Source organism: Falco naumanni, chromosome 7, assembly GCF_017639655.2.
Source record: "Falco naumanni isolate bFalNau1 chromosome 7, bFalNau1.pat, whole genome shotgun sequence".
NCBI classification, from domain to species: Eukaryota; Metazoa; Chordata; class Aves; order Falconiformes; family Falconidae; genus Falco; species Falco naumanni.
The window spans coordinates 32,204,215-32,223,063 of NC_054060.1; the positions used below are offsets into that span (position 1 = coordinate 32,204,215).

Consider the following 18,849-nt stretch of genomic DNA (forward strand, 5'->3'; position numbering starts at 1 on the left):
GACAATATAGAAACAGTCATGTGATTTTTCTTTTTAAAGCCAAATCTTGCTGGTCTTAGCCTACAGTATCTCCACAATAGAACTGTACCATGCAACCCCAGCCAGGATAATGTCCTATTCTTTAAAATCACCCTTACTACCTAGAGCTTGAAACAGCAGAGTTTATCTGAATTCACAGCAGTCACTTCACTTCCAGTGTGATTTGGTGAATCTTGAGCATGTTGATCACACTGGCACCTTTGACTGCAGACCTCTAAAAGGACACCCCCTGTCCCTGGTGCACCCCACCGTGCTGAGAAGCCCATCTTTGAAGGGCTGTGGGGAGCTGGGACTGAACAGCATGGACTTCAGCAGCAGCAGGATGGCTCCCAGAAATTGAGCCTGGACTGGAGCAAGGATAAGGGTGATGATTCCATGAGAAGATAACACACATGGAAATGCTGGAAGCTACTTCTGAGGCTTTTCATCTTGCATTAAGGGCTTACCCTGAATTTCCTCTCCACTTGCCTGGAGAGAGTAGGAACATGTTAAGTTTTCAAAGCCAAGCGTGCTGGAGCTAGTGTCCGAGCCATGCCCAGGGGTGCTGTGATCAAAAGATCACAGCTGGAGATCTTTTGCTGCAAAAGGCAAAGAGCCAAATGAGGGTAAAGTCTTCCAGCTGGGGAAATTGCTCTCTACTTTGTAGCTTGACTTGTCACATCACAAAAGAAAGGTCCTTCTGCAAGACAGTAGATTCCTCACTTCGACCTGTCAGTGTCAGAGCTCTGTGTAATGCAGGAATGATCCCATACCACCTGACTCTGTTTCCTCATCTAAAAGGATGGCAAGGGTACTGGTTGCCAGTGCACCTGAGAAGTGTCACAGATCCTGCCTGTACTTTCACCTTTGCTGTATCTCATGCCACCTCAACTCTCACTAACAGCAAGGATCCCTGGCAGTTCACATCGCCTTTGTAAGCATGCATTACCTCCATGAGACAGTGAGCAAGCAAATAACAATGGCACACCAAAAAAACAGGAAAGAAAGAAAGAAAAAAAAAAGGCACACAGACACCTGCTGTGAGTTTATTTTGACAAGTGTCATTTAGATGCAATAAGCTGTGATCATCTCTCTGGCATGGCTGCGAACAGAAAGGAGCCAACTGGATAAACAAACCCAAGTGCTGCGGAGCAGAGTGTGGCTTCTTTCGCTGGGTTAGGGGGCTAGCAGAGAGGGGGAGGAATGGGGAGCTTTTAGGATGCGCTTCGCTGGGGGCTGTCTTTCTCCTCTCCATCAAGCCTGGAGGTGCAGGAGGAACCAGTGGCGTGCATAGTGCCCGGCTGCGGCGCGCTGTGGGATCCTCCAGAGGGGAGGGGATGCAGAGGAGGGGGATGCGCGCTGCGTGGGGGGCGGCAGGAGAGGAGAGGGAGGCGTGTGCCTGACTGGAAGGGGCATTTCTTCCCTTATACACACAAGCTGATGCCTACCCTGCTGAAGCAGTTAAATGGGGGAGAGCAGCAGCCAGGCTGGCAGATTCCTGCCCTGTGATATGCCAGCCACAGGGTGACGCAAGGGCTGGAAGGCTCCAACTAACAAGCCATTTTCACCTGCGTAATAAGCGCTAGTGGGGATACAGCAACAGCAGCAGCAGCGGCTCCGAGTCCCCGCAGCCGGCCAGACTCCAGCACGGCCGCAGCACCGTCCAGCCCTCTGCGGCCACCGCAGCTTTTTCGGTGGCTCCCGCTGCAGCCTGAGAGCCGGAGACCAGCGGCCGCCTTGCAGGCAGCATGTCAGCCCCGCCGGACCCCCAGAACCTGCTGCTGGCGGGCACTGGGGTGCACTGGGCTGCGGACGGGGCAGACCAGTATGCAGCTGGGGCTCCGCTGCGGGATGGAGATGGGGCTCAGCAGCGGGAACAGCTGGTTTTTGGCTCCGCCAGGGAACACCCGCCCGTTGCCATGGCGACTGCATCCCCAGGTAAAAGGCGAGGGGTACCCAGGGATGCTCAACAAAGGGGCCCTGGCCGCAGCATCTCCTGGTTGTCTCGTTCCTGTCCCTTCCCCGGTTCTTCTCCCAGCCTGACTGCTTGGGAACATTACTAATGAGTTAGTGAGCGCATGTAGGAAAACAGAAAATAACGAGCAATTGCGGCCTTTGCAAATAATAATTTTTGCTGATGTGGGGGAGGGGGGATGCAGGACCCAGCCAAGTTCCCTAAAGCCCTTTGCAGTTTGCTAGACACAGGACATCCAGATTTCAGTCAAATGTTGGAGGGCATTTGATTTCACCTGACTTGATGGGGCTCTGTCCTCATTTGTTGTACACTTGTACACATCTAGAGTGACAGATCTCAAAGGAGTTACTTCAGCTATTCCCCATGCACCTGGAATTCCTACATGGTCTCATGTTATTTCAACATGGAGCTTTTAATGGTGTGCCTATTCTGAAGTGTTTGTATATTTTCTGCATGCTTTTGAGATATGTCCATTTAATTGTGGACTTTCTGGTTGCAGTTTTTCCCCCCTTTTGCCTTTTTAGGTGTATTTAACTTAAGGTACATTTAGTTTAGCTAAGGTCTGCAGGTTCATTGATTTTCAGTTTACTTTTGGGATGTATTTGATTTTCCTTGGTTTAGGGATCCTTTCTTTAGTGGATGTTTTAATAGCAGGTGTCTATCTATTAATGAACCCCAGAAGGCTTCAGCTTGCAGTAGCTCCTGGTAGAAATATTTTGGAAAAAATTACTCTGTTTCCTTCTTGGTGACACTTCCGTACTTTCCCATTGCTGCCCATCAGAGAACCCAAATAACCAAAGAACCCAGCCTGGGGGAGCTGGTGGATCCCATCTAGATTTCTCTTCACTGGGAAGTAATGTTTCCATTATACAGCCTGACAGCATTAAACTTGTCTTGAGGAAGTTGAGGGTCAGGGCTTGGGATGGGAATCGGTCTCCGTTATGCAATAGCTGCAGGAGCATTAGGAGCTGCGGTTTTGGGCTGAGTCCTTTCTAATCCCCTCCAGTCAATCAGCACAAAGAGTAGCTGGGCAGAAACAACACAGTCTGCATAACTGCATGTATTATTCCATTGATACCCATCTGTATGGTTTTTTCGGGGTCTGAGTGTGAATCTGTGCATGTGTATGCTCTCAACATGGATGTTTCCCTGGTGCTTTTCTGACTGCTTGATGCTACGGAGTTCAGTAGTAAAATGGGATCTAATGCCATCGGCTGATGTGGGAAATGTTTTGCTGTTTTGCAGCTTTGGGCAGGCAGCTAATCTGCTGATGTGCTGCTCATTCGCTGATCTGAGTGGTAGGTTGTGAAACGTGACTTTTTACTGGTGAGAGAGAGGCTGATGGCTTGTAATTTAAGGCTGTTCTAGGTGTGGCGTGTGTGTGTGTGAAGAGGGTAGGATTGGGGTCTCCAGGTAAGGGTTGCCTCAACAGTATAATGACATAAAGAAGGGAGAAAGATTGTATTGAGCTTTTGTTGCTCACTGATGGATAAAAATATGGCCATGCTGAATCTTAGCATACAGAACAAAGAGGGGTGGTCTCTTAAATTGTGTAAATCTCCATTAAGTTGAATGATTGTGATACTGCTTACATTTAATGAAGGCTCAGGCTTAACCTGATCTGTAGCTTCAGGCTTATAGAATGAAGAATAGAAAGAATGAAAGAAGGAAAAGGAAAAGGAGAAAGAAAAGGAAGAAGAGAAGCAAAGAAAATAGTTTTTGGCTTTTGGAATCCTCCGCAAAGGGGCTTTAACATGTTTGTTTGCATGTGTCAAACTGTGGTGAGGTGGAGGCAAAGTAAGCAATACAAACCTTTCTTGGTGTTCACTAGCTGTGGATTTAGACTGTCAAATTTGCAATATCATGACTAGTAATGTGTTTTAAACATTTCCCATTTTGTTCTCCCTGTAACAGTAAAGTAACTGTTGTGTGGTTGTGTGTGTCTAGCCGACCATGGCAGACAGAGCAGCTTCCCAACCAGTGCAGCCCTGCACACGCAGTCTCCTTTTCTGTTTGTGGCTGCAGCACCTGTATTTCTGTTCCACATTACCGAGGCAGCTACAGTTCCCACTCTATTCACTAGGTGAAGTAAATAATTTCCCTGTTCTCTCTGTGTGACTAAATATTATTAAGTAGCTGAATACCTAAAACTGTCAAATATTTCAGAAAACTCTTTAATTCTCCTGCTTAGAGGGGGATTCCTGTGTGTTCCTGAGCTGTAGGAATGGACCCAGTGGGAGACTTCAGTAACTTAGAACACTGCCATAAACGTTCAATACTCCCTGTACAATGGGGAACCAGGGGACACTTTAGACAAGGAACAATGCATCCAGACAAGAGTGAACTGTATGTTCTCCAATAGTTTCCCAACACATCCCGTATCTTTCTCCACACCTTTCAGAGCAGTCTCTTTTTGTCAAAAATATGGTTATGCTCTCTGAGGCAAGAGCAGCATTTGGAGACTGAGATTCGCCCAGCATGAAAATAACTGAAAATAAATGGTGGGAATTTATTACAAGTTGTACAGAAGTTCTCTTATACAACCTAAAAATTTGCAAACTTTCCCTGATCTCGGCTTTTGTTTTAAGTTTGAAAGCCAGCCAGGGATTGTTGAAAGGTTCAGGAATATTTTCAAGCTGGCCATGGGCCCAGCTGCGAGCCAAACTGGCTTTGTGTCAAAACCTTGTGAGTGGTTTCTGAATGATGAAAAGCAATGGGTTTCACTCTCCGTTCTTTGGTTCAACCAAAATTAGCAATGATCAGGACTGCAGAAAAAACTTCCCACAAGGAGCTCAGAGATTTCTTAAGCAAAGATCCCACATCTGCTTCTTCTCCTGCAGAGCTACAAGATCGACTCCAGTAGCTTCTGGGCAGGGACAAAGCAGTTTCTTTTGCTTTTATACTTGGGCCCTGGATTTTAGCAAAAATGTTTCTCCCTCTACTGGGGAGTTCCCTCCTTCCCAAAGATAAATTTGGTTCAGGGTGAGATGAGCTTGCAGGCAGCTCTTGCAAGGACTGGAGGCTGAAGGAGTCCTGAAAGGCTGGTGAGCAGTTGCATGTTAGTGAAGAGAGCCCCATGTCACCCAACACACCATCTGGTTACAGATTCTGTTATTTATTTTCATACATCAACAGTGATTAAAATTATTTGAAAATAATTTTTACTAAAAATATTACACAGGCTACCAGGCCTTCCCCAGCATAAATCACATGGTTTCCTTCAGAGAAATGGCAAAATGTAAGAGTGGGCTGTACCTCCACGATGCAGGTGTGCTTGGGGAAAAAGAGGGGGAAGAGGGCAGGAGCTCATACAAATGGTGATTCCTGCGCCAAGGTCTGGGAAGTTTTATGCAGCCTTGTGCACCAGTGGGTGTCTGTGGGGTGATTTATAGCCAGCAGTGGTACACCCCTGTGTCCATGTAGCTGAGACTGAGAGAGCTGCCAGTGAGCCCTGCCTGCTGATACTCATACCAGGATGCTCTTTGCCTTCAGACTGGCCACAGCAGTCAGGACATCCGTGGCAATCCCAGCCTGTTTCCAGCTGCCTCCAAAGGCAGATTGCTCATGGGGTGCAGCTGTCCAAAGGAGAGGTGGCCAGTGCCACATGAGATGGCATTAATAACTGGTACATGTCTATGGGGACAGAATGGGATGGCAGATATGGCCTATGGGAACCTTCTGGAACAGCAGCCAGGAGCTGGTTGGGATCCCCTGCAGTGCCTCAGTGGCACCAAAGTCCTACGAACATGGGACTGAGCAGCACTCCTGTGGTATGTGGCAGCGAGGCAAGGTGGGAAGGAGGGACTAGAAGCTGCTTGGATGAGGCAGATGAGTTGAGGAGCAGCCTGTGCCTGCCAAGGAGCCGTGAGATACCAAATCCCAGGAGTGTTTCATACTCTGATGGGTGTAGGTGTAGTGTAGAAGACCATGAGTAGTCCTGGCTCGGGCTGCTCTGTGATGAGGACAAACTCCCTAGGCTCAGTGCTTTTAGTAAAGATGTTTTTAATTCACATGATTTGTAAAGGTCGAGTTTGAAAACATGTGCTGTGTACCGACATGCTCTCACCATGAACTAACCTACCAGCCGCTTGCCAGCAAGGGACTGCAGTGAGGGCTTCTAGCATATAAACCTGTGTTTGTACTGCTAACACTTCACCTGTAAATCCCAGTTTGTTGTTTCTCTCCAGTTACTGGAGAGAGTAAGTTACTCGCAGCTTTACACCTCAACATGAAAGAGGTTTCTGATGAATTTCAGGCAGCTTGAGAGCCCTGTGGTTCATCTGGGTGCAGAGAAGTGGGTCTGAGTATGAACGTCTGCACTGCTTGGGTTTGGCACTGATGCTTTTTGGGGATGTCAGAGCATAGCCAAATGCAGCAGGTTCCTCAAGTCAAACAGCTCAGCTGCCCTTTGTGGCCTTCCTACCCCTTTCCAAGTATTGCTTTAGCAAGCTCTCCCCCTCCCTAAGCATCCATGGCAATGTACTGCTCAAGGCCATGTGCACTGTAAAGGCCAAGATCCAAAACCTGTTTTTTCAAGTTGCTGTAGAAAGAGTCTTGCTAGTGTGGATTCACTGACCTAAGCATATACCACAGGGGAGCCTAAGCAGCTGTTTGGAAATACGTCCTCAACTGCCAGGCAATCTTGCTCAGATTTAGCTGAGGCCAGATTTAATCTCACTTTGGAAGAGTATATATTCATGCCAGTTCTCTTATTGACATTTTAGTCCTTCCTGATTTAGATAATTGCATTTTTTTTTTCTGCTCCCTGGATTAGTCCCTCAAAACCTCTCACATACTGGTTTGAGTGAAGGTAATAGAGGTCATTTGGTGGAGGCTCTTCCCATTTCCCTGGGGTTCTGTGAGTGCAAGCAGATTTTGCAGACAGGGACAGAAACACAGTAGATTTCTCCTTGTATCCTGTTCCTGTAATTCTCGTGAAGCTTGACGAAGTGGCCGTTTCATCACAGCCCACAGTCAGTCACCTAAATAAAATTCCTGTTGAAATACCATCCTTGATTCCCACTTGGGTAAAGTAGGAGCAACAGCTCCTATTGGGCTTCTCCAGGAAGTTGTCTGCACCTCAGGATGAAAAGTATTATTGGAGGTACATAAAATCTCCTGGTTTAAAATCTGTGTGGCAGTGTAGTTCTCAACTCTATTACAGATTAAAATGCAGCTGTCTTTGCCCTTTTCCCCACAGGGATGCAAGTGGCTCCATCCTTGCTTTGACTTCCATGCTGGTGAATTTTCTTCAGCCTTCAGGGCAGCAAATGGGCTGGGGAAGAGAATGAGGCAGATGAAAGAGTGGAGCAGTACCAGGGAGAGTGACTCACCTGCCTTCTTTAAATCTTCATCACTTGGTAATGAAATGTTTTATTTATAGGCAAGGAACTGAGGAGGAGAGGTTAGGAAGGAGGAGAACAACATGGATGAGGAGAGGCTTTGGATGTCCCAGTTGGAGCAGGCATTGGGTTTTGCCTGTTACAGTATTTCCTGGGCTGTGAGTCACTACTGGTGTAAGGGTCCTGAGAGGTACATTTGCCTCCTTTTTTTCTGCAGCTCTGGAAATGCCATTTAGCGACATGATTTACATCTTATTTTTCCCCAAAAAACTGTTGTGTGCAGTACATGCACACTCAGTGCGTGGTCTCAGTCTGCCTGGTGACAGTGACCCCAGCAAATGCCTGGGTGCTGCCTCTGGCTCAGTTCTCCTGGAAACATTTGGGCAGATCCCACAGGTCTGTTTATCATGTCTTGGCAGACTGTCCCACAAAAGGATGCCGGCCCAGCTGTGTGGCCTGGATCGACCCGCAATGCTCAGGACTAATGTTTGTCTCTGCTTTAGGCCCTGAGACCTGGTTTGGCCTGAAGACCTAATTATTTTGTGCATGTGTGTTTTGGCTCAAAGTTCCTGAAATACCCAAGTTGTGCTGCAGGTCCACATCATCAACAGGGAATGGAGGTTTTTAAATGGATGCGTTCTTGGGAATTTGCCTCATTTTCCCTCCTGAGTAGTCAGTACCTCTAAAATGGGCCAAGTATACACTAAGCCTTTTTACTTTCTAATGTAGCATTTATGTCCTTGTGTCTGCTTTTCTTGTATTCTCCTACTGTCAGATCATGGCTACTTAGAAAATTCTGAGTTCTTGTTTGTCTTGGGTTGTTTGTTGCTTTTTTCAAAAGAAAAGAAGGCCATCACATTACAAACCATGTTTCAAATAAAAAAACCCCATTATTAGTTTTCTAATTTAAGGAAAGTAAATATATGTGCTGCTGTAGACTTGGCATGATTCAGCACTCGGGAACACACCCTACATTTAGTATTCTTGTTTTTTAAGACATGTCTGATTTATGGTCAGCCTGTTCCTTCCTTTAAGAAACCCTGTATCTTCAAGAGTGAGAATAAATTCTTGGTACTCATCTGCAAGACAACACTCAAAATAGAGGGTACCTTAATCACCTGTTTCAGTCCTCCTTGTTTCAATAAAGTATTTAAGAACCTAATTACATGGAAGATGAGCGCATTCTTAACTGCTTAAAAAAATTAGGATGTTCTTAAGCATATGCATAAAAACGATCATATGTTTTGCTGAATTTAGGGATAAATGAAGTAGAAGATACATCATGGATAAACTGGCTTTATTACCCATTAGACCAAAGTGCTTCAGGTCACTTGTGTGTAAAATGGAGGCACCAGCACTTACTTCTCTCATTATAGCGCTGTGAAAATCAACATTTAAAGACATTGAAAACTTGGCATGACAATCATTATAATGTTGTTGTTTATTTTGATCTATTGTGTGTGTCCAAGTAAGACTAAAATGGAAATGACTACAGCCTTTATAAGCCTGTCTCTTTCAGCTGTTAAGGTGTTATCTCATAAACATTGGCTTTATACTTTAATATTCCTCAAAATTGAGTTTTTCCATCTTTATTTAAATAATAGCTGTTAAAAGAGTTCTTTGAGAGTATTTCTTTCACTGCTGTAATGAGATGTCTGCTCTTGATACAGCCTCTAATTATCACAAGATCTAGTATCAAAAAAGGTAGCCAGTTCTTTAGAGATTACTTTGACACAACTGCCATTAACAGCTGCAGCATTCCCAACATCTCTTTTGTGTAGCAGTGACTCCCGTACTGGATGTGGTGCTGCAGCAGGGTGTTTGCTTGGGTACAGGTGAGGATGGAGCACTGGAGGATGCTCACTGAAGGATGCTTTCTGCATCAGGGTGGCTGCAGACCTGCACAGTTATGTCAGCTCGAGGCTTTACTGTGCTATTCAGGACATGAATTATGTCTTATTCTTCACAGTACTGAATTTATTAACTGCAGCTGATTTATTGTTGGTAGCTTTAAAGACATTGAAGGGCTTGTTAACTGCAGCCAGTAAAAAGTGAATGTATGGGGCAGCCTTGTCCATGCTCCCAGTCCCTGGGGATCATTGTGCTTCTCTTGCCTTTGAGGGGTCTTTCTGTGCAAATACCAGTGTTTGTCTCGGACACACATGTGGGCATCCCTGGGTGAGCCCCTTGCCCAGGGAGGGGGAACTGTGGCACCAGGGCTCAGCCTCTGGCCATGGGGCCAGCCAGGAGCCTCTTGCTGCCAGTGCTGGCAGTGCTCTGTCACCCAAATACAGCCCAGGGTGACTGTCCCTTAGCCCAGCGAAACACACTTCATTAGGTGCATTGCAAAGCTCCAAATGTAGAAGTTACAGATCTGGATGATATCCCCAGCCTTTCCCTGCCTGCACTGCATTAGTCACTGGGTGTATGACCAAACAGCCTAAAAATCCTCACCCTAGGCAGGCTCTGCAGCACAGCAGTGCAGAGGGGGGCTGGAGACAGCCCAAGCTGTCAGAGTTTGTACTGATTTTCTTCTGCTGAGCCTGGCCCCTTACACACTGCTCCCAAAAGCACTTGGGGGCACCTGTAAAGGAATTTCTGGAGAGACAGGCTGTGTTTATGGCTTGCCATCAGCAAGGGAGTTTTACTATTTATAGGCCTAATCCTGTCCCACAACTTGGAGGTAGTAAGCCTGGTGCAGGGAGGATGCCTACACCCACAAAAGACAGTATTTTGCATGCCAAGGAGGTGGGGAGTCCCTCACCCCATATAGGTCTGACAGGCACACATAGCCAGCAGAACAGCTCTGTTTGGAAATACTTCCAATCCCAAACTCACTGGCAGGCCAACGGGCTAGATCCTGAGAAAAGCCTAAAAGTTGCTTTAAGTCTGCACCACTGCACAAGTGTTCACCGGTATTTGGGTCAGCTGCATCCCCCTCCATGTGCGAGGAATATGCACCGAGGCCACAGCTGGGGCAGGAGGTAAAAGCCCACAGCAGCAGGCAGACCCCGGGAGTACAGTGTGTCATCTCTGATCTACGGAGCAGCATACCCATGGGCTTTGTACGAGAGTGCAATGAGGTTTCACAGGTACCATCTCCACTGTCTAGTGATGTATGGAGGGGTCTGAATTCCAGTAAGTCTTAATTAGGTCTTTCCCTTGATGTCCTTAATTTAGAGGCAAAAGAGTTGCACTTGCTGCTCATGTGCGTAGGAAATGTTTCGCATTTCAGGGTATTTTAATTCCTGTTGACTTCAGCAATGAAGCGCAATGCAACACGCTGGAAGTTAAATGTGTACTTCAGCTGAACTTGAGGCTTAACTGCACTGTGTGCAGGTGTAACTGCATGATATAAATAGTAATCATACGGTGTTTGCAGACTGATTGAAGTGAAAAGGGAAATGCCTTCTTCTGCCTCTTATAAAAGTTATAAAAATGTGTATCCCAATTTTGCTCACCATTTTTTCATCTTCTGGTTAGTGTTCATCTCTGTCTTAGGGTGTACTGTCTGCCAGTTTGCTGTGGTTTTTTCCTTTTTTATTACAAAGTTTTGTATCTTTGGTAAACATCATTGACCAAATAGGTTGCTCTAAACTGCAGTATTGCTGTGCACTAAACTTTAATTGAGACAGTTGCCTTTGATGTGGGGCTGACCTAAAGCTGAGGCTGACTGCTCCCTTTTGCAGTTTTTGCAGTTCTTTAAAAAGTCATAATGCAGCATTCATGTTGTTACTGTTTTCTCCACTGCTGTAGCAAAAGTATTGCTATGGTTGAATATAGAATTGATTTCTGAGAACCTCCTGGTTGTCCTGAAAGTCCGTGTGTATAATCTGTGATTCTCAGACAGTAATTAGTTTGTAGGAAATTGTGTTGGGCCCAAAGGCGCAGCTCCAGGATGATGTGTGAGACTCCAGAAGTCCCAGAGGAGTCAACCTCCTCTGAACACATTGTTTATGAAAGAAAATAGGGGTTCGCATCCTATATGCAGTAGCTCTGTTTATCACTTTGACTAAGCAGAAATCCTTATACCAAAATGGCTGGTAAGTGGCATCTTGATTACAGGCGAGATAGGATTTGTACATCACTGAGCAATTTGGAGTTAGAACTTCAGTAGGTGGTATCTAATTCTCTACTTAAAAAGTTTCATGTATGTTTAATGTGGGTATGTTTCATATAGGATTGAAAAGTCAAGCAAGCAAATAACTGGTCACATGCACAGATGTGGAGTTACTAAGTAAGAACTGCATTACTTTTACGTGAGTGAATTAGGAACTCTGCCTTTGAAAATGCATACCTATCTCTGCTGATGCCAGGAAAAAGGACCGAATTTCCTGAAATTAAAATTTTTGAGAAACTTGCCATCAGACAAAAACATCTTTTCGCAAGAGATACATGGATTAATATAGTACTTAAAAAATAGTGAAATCTTAGAAATCAATGTATATATTTTCAAATGATTTCCATATCAATTCATGCGTTTCACCTGATTTGTCTAGCAGCAGTGTTTAGAAATGTTCCTTGTCTACATTTGGTTTTATAGTAGGACATTTATTCCAAATACACATACATTCCATTTTAAAAGTACTAATTCTGGTCTGCAAAATTAATTCTCTATTCTGTTTTAGAATTGCCATGTCACCCACATTTTTTCTGTTTGTTTGTTTTTTTTTTTTTCCCCTCAACCCTAAACAATACCACCGGAGATTACAGTGGATCATCCGAGCAGCTATCATAGTAAAAACAAGTTGCCATTTTGGGATTATTTTTTTTTCTTCAAAGTCTTTCTGACATTAGCCTTTGTAATTCAGTTGCTGTGTGGTAGAAGTTCAGGTCAGAGCTAAGGAGAAAGGCTTGGGGCTTTATGTTGTGTGAAATATATGCAATCTCTTCTCACTTTGAACGTGGTAAACAGACCATGGATAATCCCTGGAATATTTGGTAGATCTGCCAAGCCATGAAGACAGCATTTGTAATATTTGTTTAGCTACATGTATTTTTACATAGTTGTCCATCCCTATGCCATCCCAACTGTATTCAAAAGCAACCTGAGGAGAGAGGACTGAAGAAAGAGTGAGAAGAAAATATATCATTCCCAATAGTTTGGGCATCTCCCCCTACACCCACCCCACCCCACCCTGCTGTTGCTTTCTAATGAGTCGTTCTTCTAACCTACTTTAAATCAAGCATGTAGAATGCTAGATATTTTGCAGATGAATCATACTGTGCGATGTACTTATGCATATCTGCTGTGCAAATACATTGTCAGCTTGTATTTGATAACCTATCAGCAAACAAGATTTTTTTTCTGGAAGCTTGGGGTACTAGCATTGTTCTCCAAGTGAGAATAATGCAACCACTGTTAATAAATCAACCTAAGTCAGAGGATGTCTCACCACTCTCACTGCCTCCTTGATTAGCATTATCCTCAGAGGTATAAATTAAAGAGGAAAATATATAATCTGGGAAGCCTTCCAGCATCATCTTTGAAAATGTGAGCTCAGTGCTTTGCTGAGATTTCTTTGGTAGAGGAATGCTAATAGAAGTGCTGAAGATGTGCTCTGATTGCACCGTAAAAAGAGTAGGAAGAAGCACAGAATCGCTTAATTTCTTTTTCCTTTGTCATCAAGATAAATTCTAATGTGATCTGCACAGGATGAATCTCAAACTGTTTTTACACAGTTCTGTGAACTGATCCCAGAAGTGCAGCTTCAGTCACTCCCTTTTCTACTACTTGTTCTTTTAGTCTGACATCTGCATAAAATATGTTACATGTTTTCCCATGTCAGCCTGTAGATAATTGCCTGCAGCTGTTAGCAGTGAGTGGACATGGTCCCTCTGCTATATTGGTCAAAGCTTGAGCTTCAGCAGTAAGGATTTCAGGAATTTCTTCTGACTGTTCCTACAAGGTGTCATCACAGCCGGGTGGTAACTCCTGACGCCTCCCTCCCTGCCAAGGGAAGAAAAATGTGCTGCAGAATGTGCTGATTTGCAAAAAAAAATCACAGGGAGGGTTTGATTTTAGCAAAGTTCCAGCTGTGCTAAATGAGCAGAAAAGGGATTTTTCAGCGTATCAGCAACATCTTAGAAATGGAAATGCCACATCCTCCAGCACTTTCTTAAGGAGTCAGTTTTCCCCTTCCCCTGTCCATAACCCACTTGGGACTTTGGTATTTACTGGAACTAGGAGTTTAGCAAGACTGTAGTACTTGGAGCCTTGCTTCATAGAGTCTGTGTTTCTATCTGCTCTCTTGGCCAGCTCCCTGCCAACATTATCCTTTGCTTTCCAAAGAGACGGTGAAAAGCGCAGAATGCAAGACTAAACTGTTGGTCCTCGGATTGCGTTTTGGGGAGGCATAAGGAAGTAGACACCTTTACTACTGTTTTGCTGATGTGACAGCTGATGCACAGTGGCATGAAGGATCTTAAAGATAGTCCCCAGCACTTGCATTTGAACTAGGTCTGGGTCTGTGGAGGCCCAGGTCGTGCCAAGCTGCTCCAAAGGGGACTCGGCTTCATCATCAGTGACTCAGGTTGTGGGGCCTCTCAGGCTGAGACTCCAAAAAGTCATTCCTCTCTCCTAAAGAATGTAGGGCAGCTATTTTTACTTAGGTGCATGAAGATAGGTTTGGGGTTTTTTTCTGCCTGTTTTTCACTTTTAAATTCACATTAAGGATCCTTAGTTATGTTTTACAAAGGCATTCACCCTTACAGCTGAACAACACAGAGGGAATACTATGCATTATTTGCTGTCTTTACTGACATTGCTAAATTTGCTGAAGTGATGTGTTTCAACATTTCCAAACATTTTTCCTGTGGAGCTTTCTCTTCCATAGAAAGGTTTTCTGTTTCCCCTTGATTTGAGATGAAAAGAAAATTGAAAATAATATGAAATTTTCCCACAGGACAGAATTTCTTTTGCAATAGCTCCACTTCCAGCTAATGTCAGAAAAAACACAAACAACTACAGTCAGTATGCTTAATTTCAACCCTGAGTTTACGACTTACTCTTTGCCATTGCTGTGTGCTTGAAAATACCCATTAAATCCGAGAGCTAGTACACTAACAAGTAGGATTTGTTAGCACCTATTTAATGCAGTCAACAGGAGCATGACCTTGGTTCTCTGTCACTGGTGAAAATGAAGTTGCCTCCTGGTCCAGCCCATCTGATTACTGCTGAACTATAATACCAAGCAGGTTCTTCTCTCTTCATGGCAGATAACTTTGCTATGTGGTGAAGAAGGCATGAAGCCAACAGCATTCCCCAACCTAGCAGCTTCCCAGCATCCTTGGATTCAAATAATTATATAGTGTGACTTGCCTATTGGTGCTGAGCAAGGGAAGGAAAGCCAGTGAAGACAGCAGATCTGACTCTTTCTTCTTGGGTTCTATACAAGATAACTTATTTTCTAACAGCCCTTCCCTTCTCATTTTATGTGAGCAGGAAAGCAATGCAGGCTCCTCCATGAGCAAAAAGTGAAGTCTTCAGAAGCCATCATGTTCCCTTTCCAAACCCTGCACTTTGAGCTTCAGTGACAACTTCTTCCTCAACCTTGCTGTACTATATATCTTAACGAGCATTTTAGAAAAAACTCAGGGTGTTCCAGAAGTTTTCAACCAGTTTCAGACTCATTTAGCTGGATGGAGGTAACTGCCAGAGCAGGTAGGATCAAAGGCTTCCCAGGAGTCCTCAGCTCCTGCCTGCACCCAGCACCAGGTGCCCCCGACTTTTGTAGCTTTTAGAAATGAAGCAGCTGGATGTGAGCAAAACACTATGTTGCCTGCAGTGTTGTTCACTCAGGTTTCTGGTCACAAATGCTCTGCTGTGCTAGGTGCAAGCCAGTTTCTGAGAAGAGTTAGAGAAGCTGGTTTCTAACCTGGTTAGACAGAAAGTTGAGAGGGAAATGGGTGTTTGCTCCTGGTGCTTGGGACAAACAACCAGGAGAAACGAGCTACACTAAGTGCCAGTGTAGTGTTCAGGCTGGAGAGGAGAGGAGAGGAAGTCAGGGTGGAGGGAAAAACAAATGGTAAGAAAAAGAAATCCAAGCTACTTTCTCAAATGGTGGATTTCTCATCAGTTTATGATGTGAATTAGGTAGTGTGATGCTTGTAGTGGTAGGGGGTTAAGCTTAGAAACTCAGCAGGTGCCTTCTGGTCCACTTCTGCATTCATGAGCTTCGGAGGTGGACTTTCCTAGCAAAACCATCTCCCTCCACCCTTTGTTTAGTTGAAGCTGTTAACATAATTTCTCTTTAAAAAAGCTTTTGAATGCATTTTACTTTTTCAATTATTTCTTTTACTCAACTGGAAGGGCATAAAATCCCCATTCTTTGAGGCAGAGACAAATTTGTTTAACCTTTCACCATGCAAGTTCTACCTGGAGGAGTGCTGTGCCACAGCAGGACCTGATGCACTGGCTTTTCTCTCTAGACCCTTGGAGACTGTCTGACCTTTCGTAGCTCCTACGTCTCACACTGGGAAACTACAAGGAAGACCATGAAAACTCGGAATGATCTTGGCCATCCATCTAAATGGTCTGAATAAATAGGAATGGGTTCAGCAAGAGCAGGGCATCTCAGCAGGAAGAGCCAGCTTCATAAACACAGGATGGGAAACCACAGATGAGTCCATCAGAGTAGCATTGGGGTGTTGAGGGTCACAAGTCAAATGCAGGCTGCAAAGCTTGTGCTGTTTTACTGTTGCTGGACAGCGGATGCCAGCTGAGATTTGGCAATGTGGGTTTTGTGTGCATGATGCAGCAAATGGCCTGGGGAAGAGTGTGGCGTCCGGTCTGGAGCACGGCACTTAAGGAGCAATGCAGAAAGTCCTGAGGAGAGTAACCAGCGTGATCACATGTCTGGGAAACATGATCTAGGAGGGAAGATTGAAAGACGTAGGTTTGTTTGTAATCTGAGGGAGAGAACTGCCGGGAGACAGAACAAGAGCAGTCTTTAAGTACGTAAAAGCCCAAGCAAAGAGCCTGAGTTCATCTGATCTGCAGGTCCATGGTGGGCAGGAATGGATGTGGCTTCAGTTGCAACATAAGAGATTCAGATTAGTCATTTGGAAAAAAACTTTTGGAGAATGTAGACATATAGGATACAGAAACCCAGGTTTCAGGAGGGGATTGGTGGCTGCAGCTCCATTGCTGGAGGAGTGTATGGGCAGTGCAGAGGGACATTGCCTGGATGACATAGGAAGTGGCCCTGCTGCTTGGGGCCAGCAGTGGAACTAGGTGAAGTCTTGGGGCCTTTCTGGCCCGATTTTTGAAGAGTCTGTAAGCTGGGGTGAGGGATGGCAGCAGGAAATGCACAGATTTCTTCTTTTCCATGTTAGTTTGGTCCGTGTGCTGTTCAAACAAGCAGCTTCTTATGTTAGCCTTTGAAAGTGCACACCAACCATGAGTCACAGAAAAGTAAGAATGGTTGATATTTTTGTGTTTCAGCATCTTTTGATTTATTTTTTTAAAGAAAAATAGTTTTTTGTTTCGCAGGAAAGCCTTGCTTTCCTTTCAGAAGATGAATTGATTTCTGCAGACAAATGCAAACATAGCATTCAATGGCTTAAGTTGGACAAACAGAGCAATCTTCATCATAAAAGAGTAACAACAAGGATTTTTAACAAATGCAGGCTTGGCAGGGAGAAATTACAGAAGATGAAGAGCGCAGTGATAGTTGGAGATTAACAGCATAGTGCCTGCATCCAAGGAAGTAGGAAAGGGAAAAAGATACAGCAAGTACAGGCTTTTTAATTTGATCTAATTAGTATTGTTAACATTAAGGTACAAGGAAAATGGGAAAAATGCATCACTGATTTATAAATGTGGAGTGTGAAGACAAACTTGATAGTTTACTTCAGTAAGATACCGGTTGTTTTCTGAATGGGTTTCAGTGAGGTATAAAACCACGTACTATGTGGAAGATTTCTGGTTGAGCCGGAGAAGGTGGAGGGCACTACAACTGTAGCATGCCACGTGTTACCTAAAGAGCAGACAACTCGTGCTGAAAGGAAAACACTCAGGCAGCATGGGAGCTGCTGCAGGGGCTTCTCAGTCAGTCTTGGGGCCTGTCTTATTAAATGCCTTTGGAAAATGTTTGGTATCAAAAGCCAGAGCGGATTGTGGGAGCATGCTGGGAGTTGGGGAGAGAAGCGGCTGAAGCATCTTACTGGGGAAACTGGTTGAGATGGACAGTTGTAAGCTGTAGAAATACACCCCAACACCCTGCAAGGGTGAAAAGAGATGTGTTTGTTGAAGTGTATCCTCTTTAGAATGAGGCTGTAATGCCTTTGTACAAGTGCTGGTTCAGCTTCTACTTTGAGCCTGGGATCGCCACTGTCATTCAGTGCCATGCTTAACTGGACAGGTTATGTACAGAGTCACTGCTGCCCTCTGACAAAATGGTGAAACCAGTAAGAATGACATCAAAGAAAAAAATGAAATGTTAAATACGTGACACTTGGTTTTGACATTTTCCAAAACTAAAATCCAGTGGCTTGGAAACAGTTTTAATTTGACAAAAAAACCCAAACCAAACTAAAAAAACCCAACCAACATGAAAGAAGTCCAGTTTTACTGAAATGACTTTTTCCCAGCCAGTTCTTTTAATTAAGATTTGCCATCCTGAAAGGATGAGGAAATAATCAATGAAAGTAGTTTTGAGAAATGTAGCACTTCTTCCCAGCTGTGTTAGTATCAGTGAGCAAATAGCATGTCCTCAGACCAACTCATGAGCCGAATTTGGAAATGATTCCCTTTATATTTGGGCTCTATGAACTGATCCATGAGTATTTGAAATGTGAGCTGTACTGCTTAATTGTAGCCTCTTAGATGAGTCACATGATCATTTAACAAGGATCCTTGACTGGAGGAATGAGCAAACACATCTTTTATACATACTTGATTGTACCAATTTCAGTGCTTATTTTCTCTTGATGCTGATACATACACATTTGTCATTGGCGTTGGCAAACATTACTTTGCCAAAAAAATAATTTCTCAAGCACTGACAGAAAGTGATACATGGATTTAGCTAATATAAAATCATCTACATGTGTAATAGCCACAGAAAAAATGTTTGAATTGTCCCCTCTGTACCAAAATTAAGAAAATAACATTAAGATTCACTTGTGAGATACATTTGGGTGGCAGCATTGCATGTGTCCTAGCTGTGGAAATTTTACCAGGTGAAGTCAGAACCAGCTTCAGGAAAGGCTGGTTCAGTTGCTTTCTTAGCTCTGCTATAAGTTGGAGGCCTGGAGGGTTTTTTTGCATTTCTTGTACATTTAGGTTTCTCCTTGGCATTAGGGTGGCTGTAATTCTCACCTCAGAACAAGAGTGGGTGTTGCAGCTCCAATATAGCTACTCCAACGCCACATCTTCTGCTGGTCTCTGGGTCTCATACTGCATGCAGCATCAATGGGGAATCACAAGGTCCTCAAAAGATCACTGTGCAAGGAGACTGGCAGTTTTACCGTTTGTGGTACACTTCTTGTTGCAACAATTTTTCATAAAAG

At 44.3% G+C, this 18,849-nt stretch overlaps 1 protein-coding gene across 1 annotated transcript in view; it reads left to right on the plus strand.

Moving 5' to 3' along the window:
• The first annotated feature begins 1,405 nt into the window (after window positions 1-1,405).
• The window catches only part of RTN1 (reticulon 1), a 120,425-nt gene continuing 102,981 nt past the window's right edge, over window positions 1,406-18,849 (plus strand). The window contains exon 1 of the mRNA XM_040601862.1: window positions 1,406-1,956. Within this exon, the coding sequence (XP_040457796.1) occupies window positions 1,767-1,956 (190 nt within the window). The 5' untranslated portion in view covers window positions 1,406-1,766. The remainder of the gene's footprint in view (window positions 1,957-18,849) is intronic.